This window comes from Centroberyx affinis, unplaced genomic scaffold, assembly GCF_046629955.1.
Source record: "Centroberyx affinis isolate AG114_WGS23_722 - 3 ecotype Tasmania unplaced genomic scaffold, CSIRO-AGI_Caff_v1 ptg002611l_1, whole genome shotgun sequence".
Lineage (NCBI taxonomy): Eukaryota > Metazoa > Chordata > Actinopteri > Beryciformes > Berycidae > Centroberyx > Centroberyx affinis.
Genome location: NW_027280810.1, coordinates 126,295 through 143,943, shown reverse-complemented (window position 1 = coordinate 143,943; position 17,649 = coordinate 126,295). Strand labels below are relative to the sequence as shown.

The 17,649-nt window shown below is 40.3% G+C and overlaps 1 protein-coding gene across 1 annotated transcript; it reads left to right on the top strand.

Annotated features, from left to right (window-relative positions):
- The first annotated feature begins 1,295 nt into the window (after positions 1-1,295).
- havcr1 (hepatitis A virus cellular receptor 1) lies at positions 1,296-13,215 on the top strand. The gene is made up of 7 exons (XM_071534747.1): positions 1,296-1,347; positions 2,306-2,650; positions 4,197-4,271; positions 6,202-6,263; positions 6,428-6,515; positions 7,811-7,847; positions 10,292-13,215. The coding sequence occupies exons 1-7, from the start codon at positions 1,296-1,298 to the stop codon at positions 10,449-10,451; spliced, it is 819 nt and encodes a 272-aa protein (XP_071390848.1). The 3' UTR covers positions 10,452-13,215.
- Positions 13,216-17,649: the final 4,434 nt, after the last annotated feature.

Here is a 17,649-nt window from a genome sequence, read left to right as displayed (position 1 = left end):
CATTAAATTCATAATAGGCAACAGAGGGGGAAAAAAAATCATGCACTTACCATTATGTGCAATTTAATTTTACAGTGCAACTAAGAGTCTTAAATTTTCTGGTAGACCAAAATATCACGGGCAGGTGCGGGTCCCCTTCCTCATCTCCATCCTCCGGCTTTTCTTGGTCCTGGTCAGTGACTACTAGTGTTGTGTCTACACCTTCATGAGGCCTAATATCACCTGTATTAGGTTCACAATCACTCTCATATCCAGGTTTTGATTGAGTCTCCACATGTGGAGACTCAATCAAATTATGGAGTAAAAAACGATCCATGGTAACTTAGCTAATATTGCGCTCTGGCCTCTGGCTAACAGGAAGTGGAAGGTCAAAAGTTCAATGCGTGCTGCGCCCATTGGCCGAATCAGATCACCTGTGTTGGCTTTATGTTTTTTACTCTAAAAATAATCGGTTTGTTTCATTAATGTATTTATTCATTTTTCATATTATAAATTATAGTATTCACGCATTAAAAATTTAAATTTCTAAATAAGCCAGACATTTCTTGGGGGTGCTAGGGGGGTGCTACGGCTATCCTAGGGGTAGCTACAGCACCCCCAAGCCCCTCCCTGGCGCTGCCTATGATATCAAGGACCCCTAATTTAGTCCACATTAGGGCCACGGACCCCCATTTGATGAGATTTTGTCTCTCAGACCCAAATCTTAGAATATTTTTTATTGTTAGATATGATTTTGTCCAGAATTCCATGACTATTTATTGCAGGTAGAGAGATAACAGAGAAACTATGAACAAAACAGTTATTCTTCTACATTCTCAAATTGTGTTAACTTGTAAATGAAATAATGCTGAAGTTTACCAATTCATCAATTTGCCCCCTGGAACCCCCTCAAGGACCCCGAGTGGTCCCCGGACCCCACGTTGAGAACTACTGACCTAAGTGACCAAGCAGCCGTCAACTGAAGGGGAATCAACATTGTTTAATTCTGGGAAAACAGTTTTTTCTTTTTCTTTTTTAAATTCCATATGAATATTTTCTCAAAACAAGACATGAGACATGCGTGTAAAGTAAAGTAAAACTTCTCAACAAAATACCTTGCCAGCACAGCACCATCTTAAAACCATCTTGATAAATCCTCTGTAATTTTTTACAGTGCAGAAAACCCCTCATGACTCATACAGCAGCGTCTGTTGGGCTTGTGGAGTGTGTGTGTGTGTGTGTGTTCATAGAGAGAGTGTGACTTTAAAGAGTGTGTGTGAGAAAGAGTGTGTGTGTTAGTATGAGAGGATCTCATCATGAAGACTGGAACCAGGTCAGGCTGCCTGCTGCTTCTCTGTCTGTTAACAGGTACTGTGTTCCTCACTCTGAACACTGAATATCCATTAATTAATTAATTAATTATTTCATTCATTCATTAATTCATTAATTCATTCATTCATTCATTGATCCTTTGACTTATTGTTTGTTAAATTTGGACAGACAGGAGGAGATATACTGTAAACAAAGACAATTGTCCACAGGCAACTTTTAGAGGAAATGGAGATGGGCAACATTGCCACCGGCAGTTGTTGTCTTCATGCAACTTGTAATCCTTTATTCTGTTAATTTGTATTGCAATAGGCTTGATGCTTGAAGAGAAGACTTGAGACTTGACTCTGACTTGTACTCTGATGACTTGAAAAGGTTTCTAAAGTCTTGACTTGAGATCTTGTGTTTGTGTAAATGACTCAGATTGAAAGTGATGAGATTTGTTCCGGCAGACGACTGAATTTAAATTCTGTTTTCTGAATTTGTATGGAATGATTGAATTTATTGAAGTTGAAACTGATTATAGAAATCAAACTCATGATGCTCTTACCAAGTTTTTATCCTATTAAAACCATATTGCATTGAAAAGTCCTAGATATTTAGTTTTCTTTAAGATATTAAATTGATACTGGACTCTTGATTTGTTCTGACTTGACTTGAGACTTTAGACTTGACATTAATGACGGACTTGACTTGGACTTGACTTGGTAATCTACATTTAGACTTAGGACTTTCGTTGGTTGGTTCGGTCGGCCTGTTCTGTCTTTCCAACATGCTGTTTTGTGTCTTGAGCTTTGTTCTCTTTCCTTGTGTTTTATCTTGTTGCAGACTGTATTACATCATTGTGTTTGGTGACTGATTGTTGATTAGTCAGATCCAGGTCAGCTCACTCTCTGTAAAGTCCTTTCAGACAAGCTGTGATGAAGAGCTGGAGAAATAAACCTGACTTGACTTGACCTCTCTCTCTCTCTCTCTCTCTCTCTCTCTCTCTCTCCAGTCAGTGAAAGCAGTAGTCTTAAGATTGTCTATGCAGGTCAGAATGTCACTCTGCCATGTAAATACAACGTCAAGACACACGGGTCGGTGGCGGTTTGCTGGGGGCGAGGAGAAATACCGAACTCTGGCTGCAACGACCAGATCATCGCCACCGACGGAAGTAAAGTGACGGAAGAGACCAGAAGGTCGAGCAGGTTCCAGCTGCTGGGCCGGCTGCGGGACGGAGACGTCTCTCTCACCATACTGAACGCCACACCGAGAGACAGCGGGCGGTACGGCTGCAGGGTGCAGGTCCCCGGCTGGTTCAATGATTTGAGATATCACAGAGATTTGACCGTTGAGACAGGTACGAAAACCTTTTAAAAAAAAAATAATAAAGGGTGGTGAGGGAGCTGTGTGAAGGAGGGGATGGGAAAGGCAGGGCTTTCTAAAAAAAATATGCACACATTATATTCAGTGAAATATGAAAATAATTGAAATAAAATCTGAAATAAAAATATGAAAGTATGGGATGGCAAAAGGACACAAATTAAATCATGACCCATAAGTTTTAATTAACAAAAACTGAAAGCCATAACAGTAAAAGTAGGATTTTGTTTGCTGCCAAAAGGGCGTAACTGCACTTACGCCCTTTTGACACCTAGCAAAACCACTTTTGACACTGAACAGCATTGTGGGTAGAGGACTTTAACAGCATTTAGGTCAACTCAAAATGCATGCTGACATGAGTAATGCTAGCATGGCAGCATGATCACATAATTTTTAGTATCCTATTCATATCCTAATTAATATTCTAGGTCAATATTAGATGAATGTAAATATGTTAATATTCCCATGAAATACTAAGGCCTATAGATTCAAAATGTTATTTTATAATGTTAGGAGTGTGAACTGGTCAAGATGAGCTCTGATAGTCAGACTGCTGGGAGCTGAAGTTCTCCCTCAGTGTTATGAGGAGTTTTACAGTCTGTGAATGTATTTGTACACATCACTTATTGATGTGTCCTGGGACACTTACAAAAATGTATTATACTAGCAAAAGGAAAAAAACGTAGTAGTTTAGAATCAAAAGTAGTTTCTTATGTCTATAGAGGTTTATTAAAAAGGTTTATTTAAAGTTTTTAACAAAAAAAAAGTATCAATCAATTTGATATGTTCCATTACAATTTTAAAGGCCTTGGTGAAAGTTGCTGAGCATTACTTCAAGATAAAGATATTCATTGTGATCTTGTTTTATATTTCAGTGTTGACTGAAGTGTAATTGCTAGATTTGTATTAAAATTAATGTGTTTTACAATTGTTTACTTCCATACGCCCATATTCTGCATGGCTGTATTGGGACAATGTTTGTGCCAAAAAGGCGTATTTCACTCTTTTGCCATTTTTAAAAAAGTTAACAAATATAATTCAACTTAAACTGTAGCAGTATTGTTTTTGTAGTGATGCTCAATCTGATAACACAGAAAGTTAAAATATTGTGCTCAGTATGTGGTAACGGCAGCTGATCCAACTTTGATCAAAATTTGTTTTGGCTCTCCTGTAAAATCTACTATAATGCACTTACGCCTCTTTGGCTCCAAGCCCTCGATATAGTGAAGAGGTAATATATCACCATGCTAAAGAATAATTTGTCATTTGCTTTTTTTGGGTTGAGAACGAAATGTACGGGCAGAGTTTGGCTGGAAAGTGAGTTTTGAAAGCCAGAAATCTCAGCAGCCGGCCAAATAATCGCTGAGTCATCGGTATCAATCAACGACCCTATCAACCCCCACAGATATATTATGGTCATTTTGGGCTATGGGACAGTAAAAATCTTACCTAATGCTCCTTTAAAGGTCTGAAATATAATATGAAAAGCTTTTCTAATCTTCACTGTCTGGTATCTGATTCAGCTCCTGAGCCAACCTCATCCAGAGCGTCAGACCATGTGACCTCTACAGAACAGACGCCGTCCAATCACACACAAGGTACACATCCGAAACAACCTCACCTGTTCACTGTGATAGTAAAATATGAAGTGAGAGTGTTTTATATAGTGTATGATGGAGGAGCAGGACAGGTAATTAACCGTACTGACTATTGATCAAAGTGGCTGGTGGATTCAAACATTTACATCATTTTACCAGCTACCAGACAACCCGGTCTCACGGCAGTTCGTGAAATAGTCACAAAATTTAATCTATTGATTCGTGTTCATGGACACGATTTTTCCATTTTTTTCGTGACACTCAGCACGACTTTCACACTAATGTATTTGGGGTGGCGGATGGGCGTATACGTTTGCCTTTGATGCCGACGACTGGGGTTCGATTCCCAGCGTGTTCAAAGTACATTTAAACTGTAAGCCACATTTACATTTTTAACGAACGTTTTTTCTTATTTAACCATGACCAAACCATTTCTCTAACCGTAACACAAGTTGTTTTATTTGCCAAAACTTACGTTTTCAAATTTGTGGTGGAGGAACGTAATTCAGGTCATGGTGGAGGCACGCTTTTTAGGTCGTGTTTTTCACGAAGAAAATTGAAAAATCGTGTCCATGTATACAAACCAATTGATAAAATTTTCGTGACTATTTCACGAACTGCTGTGAGACCGTGTTGTACCAGATTAGCCTCTAAAATGGCCGACTTTACCAGCATTACCAACCAGTTTTTGTCTGGTGGGAGCATGATAAACTGTAAAAAAAAAAACAATAAAAAAAAAAAACATGTCATATATAGACAAACTGTTTTCTTTTACAACTAGAACAACTGATAGTGGCTGTGTTGACATGCACAGAGTAACCCAGCTATCGGTCATATGGTGCATTCCATTGGAAGTCGGAAACTCCGATCTAAATGTGTTCCAGTGCGTCTTCTCGGGAAAACATGGACACAGCAGCCTTTACCCATTAACGCTAACGCTAGCTATCTGACCGCTCCAGTTACGTTATCAGGCGAGTTCATACAGCAAAGACTTCTATCTACTAACGAAGCACAAATCACTGAATTACGTTACAAAAACTACATATAAAGTAAAAAAAGTTTTATTAAGTACAGATTGATGCTGTGACATCAGCTGTGTTTATGTCGGAGAACTCGGGCGGAAAGAATCTTTACCGAATTTCCGACTGGGAATTCCGACTTGAACGACCGTTCTGTTGCACTTTTCCGTGTTGGAAGTCGTTTTTCTCCGAGTTACGAGTACAAAGGAATGCACCAATACTCCAGGTAGCAATATGGTAGCAATACCATAATGAAAAAATACTTCATTAAAAGTAAAATATCTGCATTCAAAAGTATTAGCAGTACAATGTACTTAAATATCAAAAGTAAAAGTACTAATTCTTTCAGAGTGTTAAATTATTGAAGCATGAACCTGTCAGAAGTATTTTAATGTTGTCGGTCTAACTGCTCCATGTACTGTTGGGGAGTTTAAACTCTAACAATACAACATATTTTATGAGCTTATTGTATGTTTTGCGTGTAAAACCTTATTCTGCAAAGTAACTAGTAACTCCAGCCGTCAGATAAATGTAGTGGAGGAAAAAGTACAAGATTTCTCTCTGAAATGTAGAGGAGGAAAAGTAGAAAGTCTCACAGAATGGAAATACTCCAGTAAAGTGCCAGAATCTCAAATCTACTCCAACTTTTTGGGAGTTTGGCTGAATGGACGCCATAACCAATATCTGATGAGGGGGATTAGCACCAAAATCATCAAAATCATCATCTAATTTCAGTAACTGTGATTTAATTTCCCATGCATGTGAAAATAGCCGCTGTTGAGGCCGCTGAGGCCAACTAACTTCTTGCTTCTGAGCCTGTGTAATGCAAATAATGAAAGTGACACTGTTAAAAATCAGACAGCTGGACCTGCTGTTACTGAAACATCACCTTTCACTTCCCCCTCCTGCAGGTCATATGAACTCTACAGAGTATTGGGTCACTTCCCGTCCACATGGCAGCCAGGCTGAGGAGGTAAGAAACACAGAGACGGTTTGGTTTCTTTGGCAAAGGTTTTGATTACAGCTCCCCTTTTCTGTAAGTGAGTTTAGTTCATTTGAGACATTAGTATAATATACATATATATATACATATATATTATATATGTGTGTGTGTGTGTGTGTGTGTGTTCTTCATAGGAGGAGAGCAGTAACAGTCTTGTGTTCGTGGTGTGTGCTCTGTTTGTGTTGGCGGCTGTGGCCACTGTTGTTGGAGTTGTCATCATCGGTAAGTAAATCTCAGCTCGTGGCTTCATAAGTTCCAGTCAGTGTCTTTGTCATCAGTAGCATTGTTTCCATCCAAGCTGATCTTATGCCAGCTTTTGAAATGTTATAAAAAAAATGTGTTTCCATCAGTTGGGATGAAGTCAAGTCAAGTTATTGTCATATGCAGAGAAAAGTTGCCCTGGAAAATGAAATTCTTAGTTTGCTGTCCTCTGATGCCAAAGAAAAACTAAATAGAAAGTAAGACAATAAAAGTAGAACAGTACATCTCCACATGACAGACATGACATGATGTGACATCAGGTGCATTAGAGATCGATTTAGATCCATTTCTATACACTGACCAACTTGACTGATGATATTTCATGCTTTCATCCAAAGATGAAAACACATATTTTACAGACAACATTTCAGAAAGTCCAAAGCCACTTTTGAACTGTGGTACAATGAAACTGAACCATTTGTTGAACCATCATGCCAAGCCGACATCATTAAATCTTGACAAATGCGTCTCCATCGCTTTGTAGCAAAGAATTTCTTTATTGACAAAACATTTTCTGCTTCAATCCAGCATAAAAAAGTTTTTTGCAATATTGAGGAAATTTTATTGAATTTTTCCATTTTCATTCAGCTTTTCTAACTGAATAGAAAAACTCCAAAAAGAGAGAGGCAGCACATCCAAACTCATGAAGGCTTCTCTTACCGAAACACGCAACACACGATGTGTACCCCAGTACATTTTTGTGTGTTGTCTCCAAAGTTTTTCTATTGACTTTGCTGTTTTTTGGTTTAGCGCTTCTCCTGCAAGACTCCTACTGTAGAAGCACACTTCTTCTCCACACATAAATACATAATTCGTAAAAACATACAGTATGGAAAGAATTAGATGGAAACCCAGCTATTAATTACTGAACCAAACAGAGCTGCTGTATCGATTCAGTCAAAGTCTCATGTCTTTAAAAGATGTGATATTGTTGAGAAAGTTTGGAAACTTCAGTGTTTTCAAGTTTTATTTGATTAGTCATCCACTAAGGGGGAAATTCTCTTTTTGCATTTGGTTCAATTCTGTTCTACTCTATTCTATTTTGTTTCATTTTGTTTCTGTTCAGTTCAACTTGTTTGCATTAAGTTATATTATATTGCAGCAATTCACTTCTATCCTAGTATAAGTCTATTTATTTCAGTTCAATTCTAGACCAATCTACTTCAATTCAGTACCAGTCTCTCCTTAAATATGTAAAATGTTGTTGACATTTTCACTTCAGTGTAATTGTGTATTTTCCCCCTGTGTCTCTGCAGCACGGAGATGGAGGAGACTCAACAAATTGCTCCATATGTAAGTTATGTAATATGACTGAATCAGTAATGACACTATCGGGTTACAAAAGCACTTTAACTTCATTTTGTTTTTGTTTGTTTTTTTTTTTACAAAGTTTTGTACCCCATGAGTAAATGTTTGGGAGCATTTTCAGCATCCCTGGTCTTATTTAATGCAAATTATTGATTTTGTTTGTTGTCAATATAAAAATAAACATACAGAGGGCATGTTAGAGAGAATCATCAAACTCTAATGATGCACATTTAGGCAAACAACTTGAGAAAATAACGTCTTGTGTCTCTTCCATATTCTGCCCTTGGTATTCTTGGGGTTTTCTTATTCATTAGTTAGTTGTAGTTAACAGACTCCATTTTGTTAAACAGTCAACATCACTCCAATCAGTCCCAGTGATGTCATGGTAAATAAAGAGGAGGATGAACTCTGACCTCAAGGTGATGATTGTCATAAAGCATCACAACCACCAATAGGAACAAAAAACAATTACTACTACTAATACTTTGATTAAAATAAATATTAATTTATGTTTTTCCTCCTTTAAAGGCCCTACACTCTTACAAAGGATGTGTCATTTTTAACACATCCGTGTGTCTTCTTTGGGACAACACACACACAATAACAACACATGTTGTGTTAAAATGTATTGTCATTAACATATGTCGTGTTTAAAAGGAATACAAGTGTGTGTTGTCCCAGGGAAGACACACAGATGTGTTAAAAGTGACACATTCTTTGTAAGAGTGTATCCTTACATAACAGAGAAGAGTGTGATGATGTACACTAACAATTTTCAGTCCTAAAGATTTATGCCAGGCTAAAAAAAGATGGGTAAACTCTTCCCGTAAATATAAAAGTGGGTAAACTGAGTCAACGTGAAGTTCTGACAGTCATCAGGATCCTTCCGTGAACACGCAGCAGCATTTTTACCCCCAAACCACAGTTTTTTTTTCCTGCAGCCCCTCCGCCTCAAACGGCAAATCCTGACTCACCAAAACATAACACCATAACAGTGCCACAATGAGCTGACTGGCTGACTGACTGGCTGAGGGACGGGCCGCTCCACCTCGCTGTCAGCATCAGCTCTATCCCTCTGTGGCAGAATGGAGGTTGTGTTAATACCGAAACTCAGCAGTGACTAATACAGCCCTAAACGCAGCAACACCTCCAACCACACGGCTAATGCTGATTTGAATATGGTTGGTGTATAAGTAGGAATTTAAGTGATTTTTGTGTTTTTACTTAAAGGAGAATATGAGTGTCATTTAGATTTACAGCCCATTTACTTCTGTATATGTCTATTTTACATTTCCCCTCATTATTTTGCAATGTATGTTGTGCGTAATTACATTGTTTTAACATTTAAAATACAGTCTTTATGGTATCAAACCTCTAATCACTGAGATACACAGGAACCCGTGATTTTAATGATCACATCGTGCTTTATGGGAAAATATTATTTTTCTCACGCTTACAGAAAACCATTGCAAAACCTACTGGGAAGTGTAGAAATATGGTTTCTATGTAACAGAAACTTAGAGATGGAGAGGAAACCTCAGCATTTCCTCTGAGTAATCCTGTCTGTATCTGATCAGTCAGATAGCTGGGTGGTATTTGTGGTTTAGGTCAAGATGTTTAGACTTCATATATCTGATGGGAGTTGTGTTGCAACAAATGGCGGAAATGTGAAGTCATAAATGTCAGAATATGACCTGGAGCGTCACATGAAGAAGGAACAAGAAATGCTGCATTTCCCAGCCCTGATTCCACATTATGACACAGAAACTAGCACCTCTGTTTCCTGGTAATAAACAAAGGTTTAATGTAGATATTGAGATGAGGGTGAATTGAAACAACACTGATAATTACCACTTAAAAAATGAGTTATTACCCAGGAATATGGTTAATATTACCTTGTAATTACCACCTAAAATATTAAGTAATTACAATGCAATAATGTTGATATTACATAACCATTAAATAAACAGCAATAACCTAGTAATAATGGTGGTATTACCCTGTTATTACCGTGCTGTAATGTAAAGTGTAATGTAAACACGTGTTTAAAACCACACATTGTGATTGGACGAGAGCTTATAACCGCAATATACACAGTAACTCAAATGGTATCATGCCATCGTGCTTTCATTTAATTATTTATTCACTTTGAATAATCTGTTACATTGTATTGCTGAGTAAAGGGGAACAATTTTTTTTGGTGTCAGAGGAACAAAAGTATTGAAATAAAACCCAAATAACCCGAACCCAAATACTGTTATTACTATCTTTGTTTGATCCCTCTCTCTCTCTCTCTCTCTCTCTCTCTCTCTCTCTCTCTCTCTCTCTCTCTCTCTCTCTCTCTCTCTCTCTCTCTCTCTCTCTCTCTCTCTCTCTCTCTCTCTCTCTCTCTCTCTCTCTCTCTCTCTCTCCTTCCCCCTCCCTCCCAGCCCCCAGGGGTCCAGCAGCTCAGTGCGGTTCAGTTCTTCGGGGTCCAGTCTGAGGCTGCACAGCAGGGGCTCGGCGGTGGAGAACATCTACCAGATCGAGGAAATCAACGACTATGAGACCGTCCCTGGTCCGAGCCTCAGCTCCGCCCACACAGCCTGAGCCACGGAGAGACAGACATGACAGGCAGCTGGGACAGACATGAGAGCATCACCTCCATCCTAGAAGAGTTGAGGTGTCGGTGGGTGTGTGGGACCTGAGAGCTGCTGTCTCCAAACTCTTCCAATCCTACAGTCTACCACCAAGTCATCGTTTGAATACTGTAAAGTTTCTTTTGTAGCACCTGCCATTTCTTTGTTTCAACTACAGCTACACATTAAAGCAGTGGTTCTCAACCTTTTTCATATCAAGGACCCCTAATTTAGTCCACATTAGGGCCACGGACCCCCATTTGATGCGATTTTGTCCCTCAGACCCAAATCTGAGAATATTTTTATTGTTAAATATGATTTTGTCCAGAACTCCATGACTATCTGTATTGTAGGGAGAGAGATAACAGTGAAACTATGATCAAAATAGTCAGTCTCCTACATTCTTTAATTGTTCTTGTAAATGAAATAATGAAGTTTAACGATTCATCAATTTGCTGGGGACCCCCTGGGATGCCCTCAAGGACCCCTGGTGGTCCCCGGACCCCACGTTGAGAACCACTGCATTAAAGGATAAGGTCTTTGACTTTGTTCGTCTACATAATGAGTCTCTTCATCCCTGTAGTTCTTGGACCCACAGACAATATTGGCTCCAGAGTCAGCTGTCAGTTGCCTCTTGCTGCTAACAATGAGTCCAAACTGTTTGTCAAAATACCTCCAAAAAGTCAGTCTGTGAAAACGATATGGAGAGCGACCGACGTACCTCTGAGACATGCTTGTGATAAAAGGGCTTAACTTATTTCTCTCCGCGGCACCGCACCGTTTCCACTCAGCAGATCGTCTTCTACCGAACTCTACTGACCCGACCGTCCAGAACCAGATCGCTCCGCCAGGAACCGCCTTTCACCCCACAGCGGCCTGGGCTGCGGCAGAGAAAAATAGTTCTGTGATTTCCTGATTAGTGAAAGTTGCATAACGGAGGAACTGAGTCTGTTTCCTCTCGACTCTGTGGAGACACAAACGGCTTTTCTGGAGATATTCTGACAAACAGTTTGGACTCTTTGTTGCAGCAAGAGGCAGCGGAGCTTCAACTGACAGCTGACTGGAGACAAGACTGTCTGTGGGTCCAACAGCTACAGACAATACTGTCTGTGGGTCCAACAGCTACAGACAAGACTGTCTGTGGGTCCAACAGCTACAGACAAGACTGTCTGTGGGTCCAACAGCTACAGACAAGACTGTCTGTGGGTCCAACAGCTACAGACAATACTGTCTGTGGGTCCAAGTACTACAGGGATGGAAAAGACAGATTGTATATACAGTAGATCCAAAATCGACAAACTTATCCTTTAATGTGCATTAAGTAGTTTTGTACTGATCCATTGCATAAATGACCATAATATATCTGCGAGGGCTGATAGGGATGTTGATCAATACCAATGACTCAGTGATGACCTCACCAGCTGCTGAGATTTCTGGCTTCAAAACTCACTTTCTGGCTCATGAGCAGCTCCCCCTGCTGGCTCCTTCAGCTGCTCAGTGATGGAGGAGCTACGAGCGAGTGAGCGGCATCGCAACACATCTAAGCTAGGAAGGATAAAAAGCCTTGTTCAGCAGTTTTATTTCTCCAGTATTGAGCACGGTGATATATTAGCTCTCCATTAGACTTCTGATTTCTGTTGGATCTCTGCGCTAATCAGCTAGCTTAATCGTCTCTATTATGAACATGTGACTTTTATATTTAGAGAGCTGCTGATTCCTTTGTTGCCGATAGAGGCTGATGAGTCATAAATTATGTAATGCCCCTTTAAAATAATATATATATAAATCAGAATATTGACTGCTGCAATTTACACATAAACACACATTTTTGAAGTGCTGAAAATTTTATTATGTACAAAAAGTTGTGTCTGCATGTATTGCAACTCATTGCAATCGCAAAGTTTAGTAAAAAAAAAAAAAAAAAAAAGATTCAGATTTTGGAACAATAATGTGCATTTTAACAATTGAACCTTTTTTTTATTTTTTTATTAGGCTGAACTCCATTAGGTCTCCTTAGCAGCGGTTGCTCAGGCTTTCCCTGCCTGTCCAGATTTTGTAACGCAGTCTGGAGATTTGAACCAGCAGTCTCCTGGTCACATGATCTGAGGAACAGACAAAGAAAGCAGCCACTTGAATTTCTTGCCCAGGATAAACAGAAATAATCAGAAGTGGCCCATCCCTCTCCGTCATGTCCCTCGCCTCTATGTCATCTTTCTTTCTCTCTGGACTTCTCCTTTCTCTCCCCTTTCTTCCTCTCTCCCCATTGTCTCTCACTCTCTCTCCACACTCCATTATTCTTTCTGTCATTCGTCTCACTCATTCTGTAGTTCCTATAATAAATACTAATATAGAGAGTTTTCCAATGTTGTAACAGCGAGGAAGTTCTGGTGGATTATCAGCATTGTTTCTGGCATCACATCATATTAAACACATATGCAAAGGTCTGTGATTAAGACTTGCTCTGAAAGGGTCATTTTACATGTTTGCATTGATTCTCAACATAAACATGTGGAGAAGACAGAGACAGTATGTGTTTATCTGTCAGGTCTGTCCTGTCCTCTGGGACACTGCCCTCTGCTGGACATCATGACTCTACACAATCACTACCTGTCAAGCTGTTGTTTCATTCCTCTTTGATGGTAATAATTGTGACTGTTTTATTCCACTGATTGATTTTCATTGTACTGTGTACCAAATGTAAATTATACATGTTAAAGTGATGTACTTAATACAGTTTTTTTATCCTCCAGTGCTCATTCCTTTTGTTTTTTAACTGTTCATTCTTTGAAACAAAAATACCCGTTGTATGATTCTGTGGTGACACTAACTTTGTTAGTTTTTGATATAGTCTCATAAAAAAAATTTGTTTGAAATTTCTAAACTTTTCTACACTATTTTTTCGAAAAATTCCCACCTACCTAACGTATCTGTGTGTGTTTGTCGCCTTTTAAAACCCCTGTATTTGCATCCCTGTAGATGGTTTATATGGTTTACAAAGGTTTTAAAAAGTTCATGATAAAATGAAGAATGCAACACACTGCTTTCAATACACCCAACATTTATGAAAGCGGCAAATATGCAACTTTTTCACAAAAAAACAATGCAAAATAAATAGTAAAAGCAAATAAATAAATAGTATGTAGTGCACATTATCAGTCTGATTGTTCAGGCCTAAATCCCCCATTTCCTGAAATTGGCTTTTCAGTGATGTTGGGATGTTTTGTGGCGTGAACCATTTCCTGTGGGCGCGGCCACATGTACAGTGTTTTGACACCAGGTTTTCCTCAGGTTTCTGCTCTTCTTTTAGTGACATTTTTAAGTGATATCAAACGTTTTGACTCGCAGCCCCTTATTGCAGGCATAAACACAGAATATGAACTCACTACACAGTCGTTTTCATTTCCCCTAGGCTATTTTACTAGATAGATTATTGGAAGAAGTCTAGAGGCAGCAACACACTTTTTTTCCCAAATGCTAATATCTATCTCCTCCATTTTTTCTCTTCAGTAAGTCAGAGGTCGTCCTGAGGGGGAGGAGGCAGAAGGATGCAGGTTATCAGAATCCTGGTTGTTGTCATTTGGCTTAAGGTTTCTGCCATTTCCAATAGAGCTGTTGACAAAGCTTGCTAGGGAGAGAAACAGAATCCTAGTCCCAGGCCTGTTTGGGTGTTTACTGTCAGGTCTGAAAAAGGCTCTGCGCTCCCAGAAAAGGTTGAAATTGTCAATAAAATCGACATTCTGAATGGCACATGCCCATGATGGCCGTGTACGATCCCTAAATGACGAAGGACAGACTGAGGAGATACAGCAGGAGGCAGTTAGAGGCTTTGAGAGATAAAGACCAGTTAGACCTGTGGTGTCTGCACTTCAGCTGTGAATGGGAGAGGCATGCTGGAACGATGTATATCTAGTCTGATAGAGGAGAGAGAAGCAGCCCAGCAGGCAGTCAGCGCTCAGGCCGAGGGATGAAGCGGTCTTAGTGCTCATTATTTCCTTTGGGATAATCAGCAGTTTCCCAAAATCTACTGCCAATTACCAATCTCTGCCTAAGTCTTTTCTCCCTCATGGACAAAACCAGTTCTAGCGCCCCCGTTCCTTTCAGTTGACAAATTAATTGCTAGCTGTTTGTTCTCAATTGCTGCTAGACACTTCAGCACTTGATTATGTTGCCAGTCTTGGGGCAGACTAACTTTGCATCCTGACAAAATATGTCTGAGGATAGCCGTGCCTGAACATAAGGGATAGGAATGGTCCTCACCCAACCGTTGCCTTTTTGGGGGGATATTTTGGGGAGATGGGAGCACATCATGGGCTGCACCTATTTATTTACCTCCGTATCCCACAGTTCCTTAAGGCCAAGTTTCTTCCACTTTATACTTTCCGAGTTCATCCGCTGACCCAGTTGTATCTGACACGACAGCTTCCGTTTGCTGATGTATTTATGATCTTTATGTTTCCTCTCTGGCTTGGCCTACTCCATGAAGCTTGCCCTAAGCCTAGCCCTAGGCCTCCCCGCCCTGCATGCTAGCTGATACATCGACCCTTTTCACAAACATGGCTGAGATACTTCCGCAGGCTATAGATCAGTTCTCACCATTGTCAGCAATGTTAAGAAGCAAACTTTCTATCGTCTCTAAGTCTGTGATAACTTATGTTGTGTTTCAGTATAGCTTCTAACACCATACAGCTGTTTTCATTGACATGTCTTTCTGTTTCTGTTGTCAGACGACTGCACAACTATAAAAAGAGTGAAAGAAAATTTGATTGAGGGTCACAAAATGCTAATTTGCTAACCAAGGTAGGGTGACCATATTTTCAAACCCCCAAACGGGAACCCACGCACCAGCAGAACGCAGCATTTTCGTTGCCGGCTACTTCACGAAGAAAAGAGTAAAGCCTTCTGGAGTCTTTAGAAAAGACCGACTTTCTCTTCGGCATGACAGCTAACCGTTAGCGTACTGACCGATTCTGTCAGACAGAGCCACAAGCGTCAGAGGCTTAGCAACAGCCTTGACAACGACACATTGATTGATTGACACACACACAGACAAATCAGTGTTGAAGTCAGATGTGTGGCGCATTGTTTATGTTTTTTGATTGGGTTAGGTAATAATGAGCGGGACAGAACACGATAAACGTCTATGTAAGCGCTGAAAACAAGTATAATACTATTATTATTTTAATTGTGGTGAAAACCGGGACAATTTGGTAGTGAATGTTGAAAACCGGGACATTTTAGTGTTTTACAGATATTTGTCGGGACTCGGGACACCCATCTTGAAACCGGGACAATCCCGGACAAACCTGGACGTCTGGTCACCGTAAACCAAGGCTAAGGGTCATTTCTGTGCTGTTAGCATTTTATGACCCTCAATCAATAACTTTATTTATAGTTCTGCAGTCATGTGACAACAGAAAGAGTTGGGCGGATTCACCTGTGGTTTTGGCCGCTTGGAAAACACCGATGGCATTCCAGCTCTCACCCTACTGCCGTGTTTAGACATAGGTGCTCTCCCAAAGGAACACATGGGATGGTTACATCAGATCCTGTTGGTGACTGTAGCTGAGAAGAGAGGATGGATGGATGGATGGATGGATGGATGGATGGATGGATGGATGGATGGATGGATGGATGCAGTGTATCTGCCTTCTGCCTGACACTGTGTTTACACTGATGGAAGGAAATACTGAAGACAATGGCACTTTGTCTCTCTCAGAAACACACACACACACACACACAGACACACACACAGACACACACACACACACACACACACACACAAAGGCTCCCTCTCTCTTCTTTCTTTTTCCTCTCCCTCTGTTTTCTCTCCCTCTATTGATCTCTATCTCTCTCTATTGTTTCTCACCTAAAATCTCTCTGTTCCTCTCACACACACACACCACACACACACACACACACACACCACACACAGACACACACACACACACAGTGACGTTGGTTGTGTGGAGATGTCACAGACAGACTGAGGCCCTCTGAACACTGGGCCCTATTCACATTGAATCTTTCTCTCTGTTTCTTTACATCTCTCTCTACCAATTTCTCTCTCTGTCCTTTTCTCTCTCACACACCCACTCATCTCTCTCCCTCAAACACAAGTCTCTCTCTCTCTCTCTCTCTCTCTTTGCCTTTCTGTCTTGAGACATATTTGCATTTATTTGCATTATTTGCACGTTAAAAAACATATTGATCCAAAGTCTCAAGATAAAAGATCAACACACCCAATTTCCCCCGAGGGATTTCACTCGACAATTTGAACTTCCATAAATCCTGTAAGATGATCAGTAAACTTGCTTCATACTGTCTGTCTGTCTGTGATGCTTCATACCGTCCGGCTTCCTCCGCTGCTGTTGAGGAGAGGAGACAGTTTGGATTTCGCTCTTGAGGTTTGATTCGTCACTTCCTGTGTGGAGAAGATTTTCCCACCAGTGAGCAAACTGACAGCATGGGTTTAATTTGGGCAAATAGGGAGAATCTATAATCTATAATAAAACGTCTCAGTTGTCTGCTGCAGTTTTACATGAAAGTCTTGTCTCTTGTGTCTTGTCTTTATTTTTTTGCGTTGAATCACTTTCCCTCTTGTGCCAGTTTGTGTGTGTGTGTGTGTGTGTGTGTGTGTGTGTGTGTGTGGGCTGGTGTGTGTGGGCTGTTGCATATTGAGCTCCCATACCCAACCTCTCCCCCACACAGTTGTATCAGTATAGCGGAGGTGCAGAAAATTAGAAAACAGTGAAGTTCACACACTCTGATATCTCTCTCTCTGCTGTAATCTCTCTCCTTTTCTGATTCACACACACACACACACACACACACACACACACACACACACACACACACTCACACACACACACACAAGCGCTCTCTCTCTTTCACTCTGTCGCCCTCTCTGTTTCTCGCAAACATAAACAAACTCTCTTTCTCTTTCTCACACACACATACACTCTTTCTTTCTCTTCCCCAACAAACACACACGCACACACACACACACACACACACAAACACACTCTGTTCCTCTCTCTCACTCGCCCCTCCCTCAGTGCCACCCTACACAGTGTCACAGTGTCCACACTCCTACACCCCCCAAACTGGACAATAAACACACACACACACACACACACACTCACTCACACACACACACACTCACAGACAGG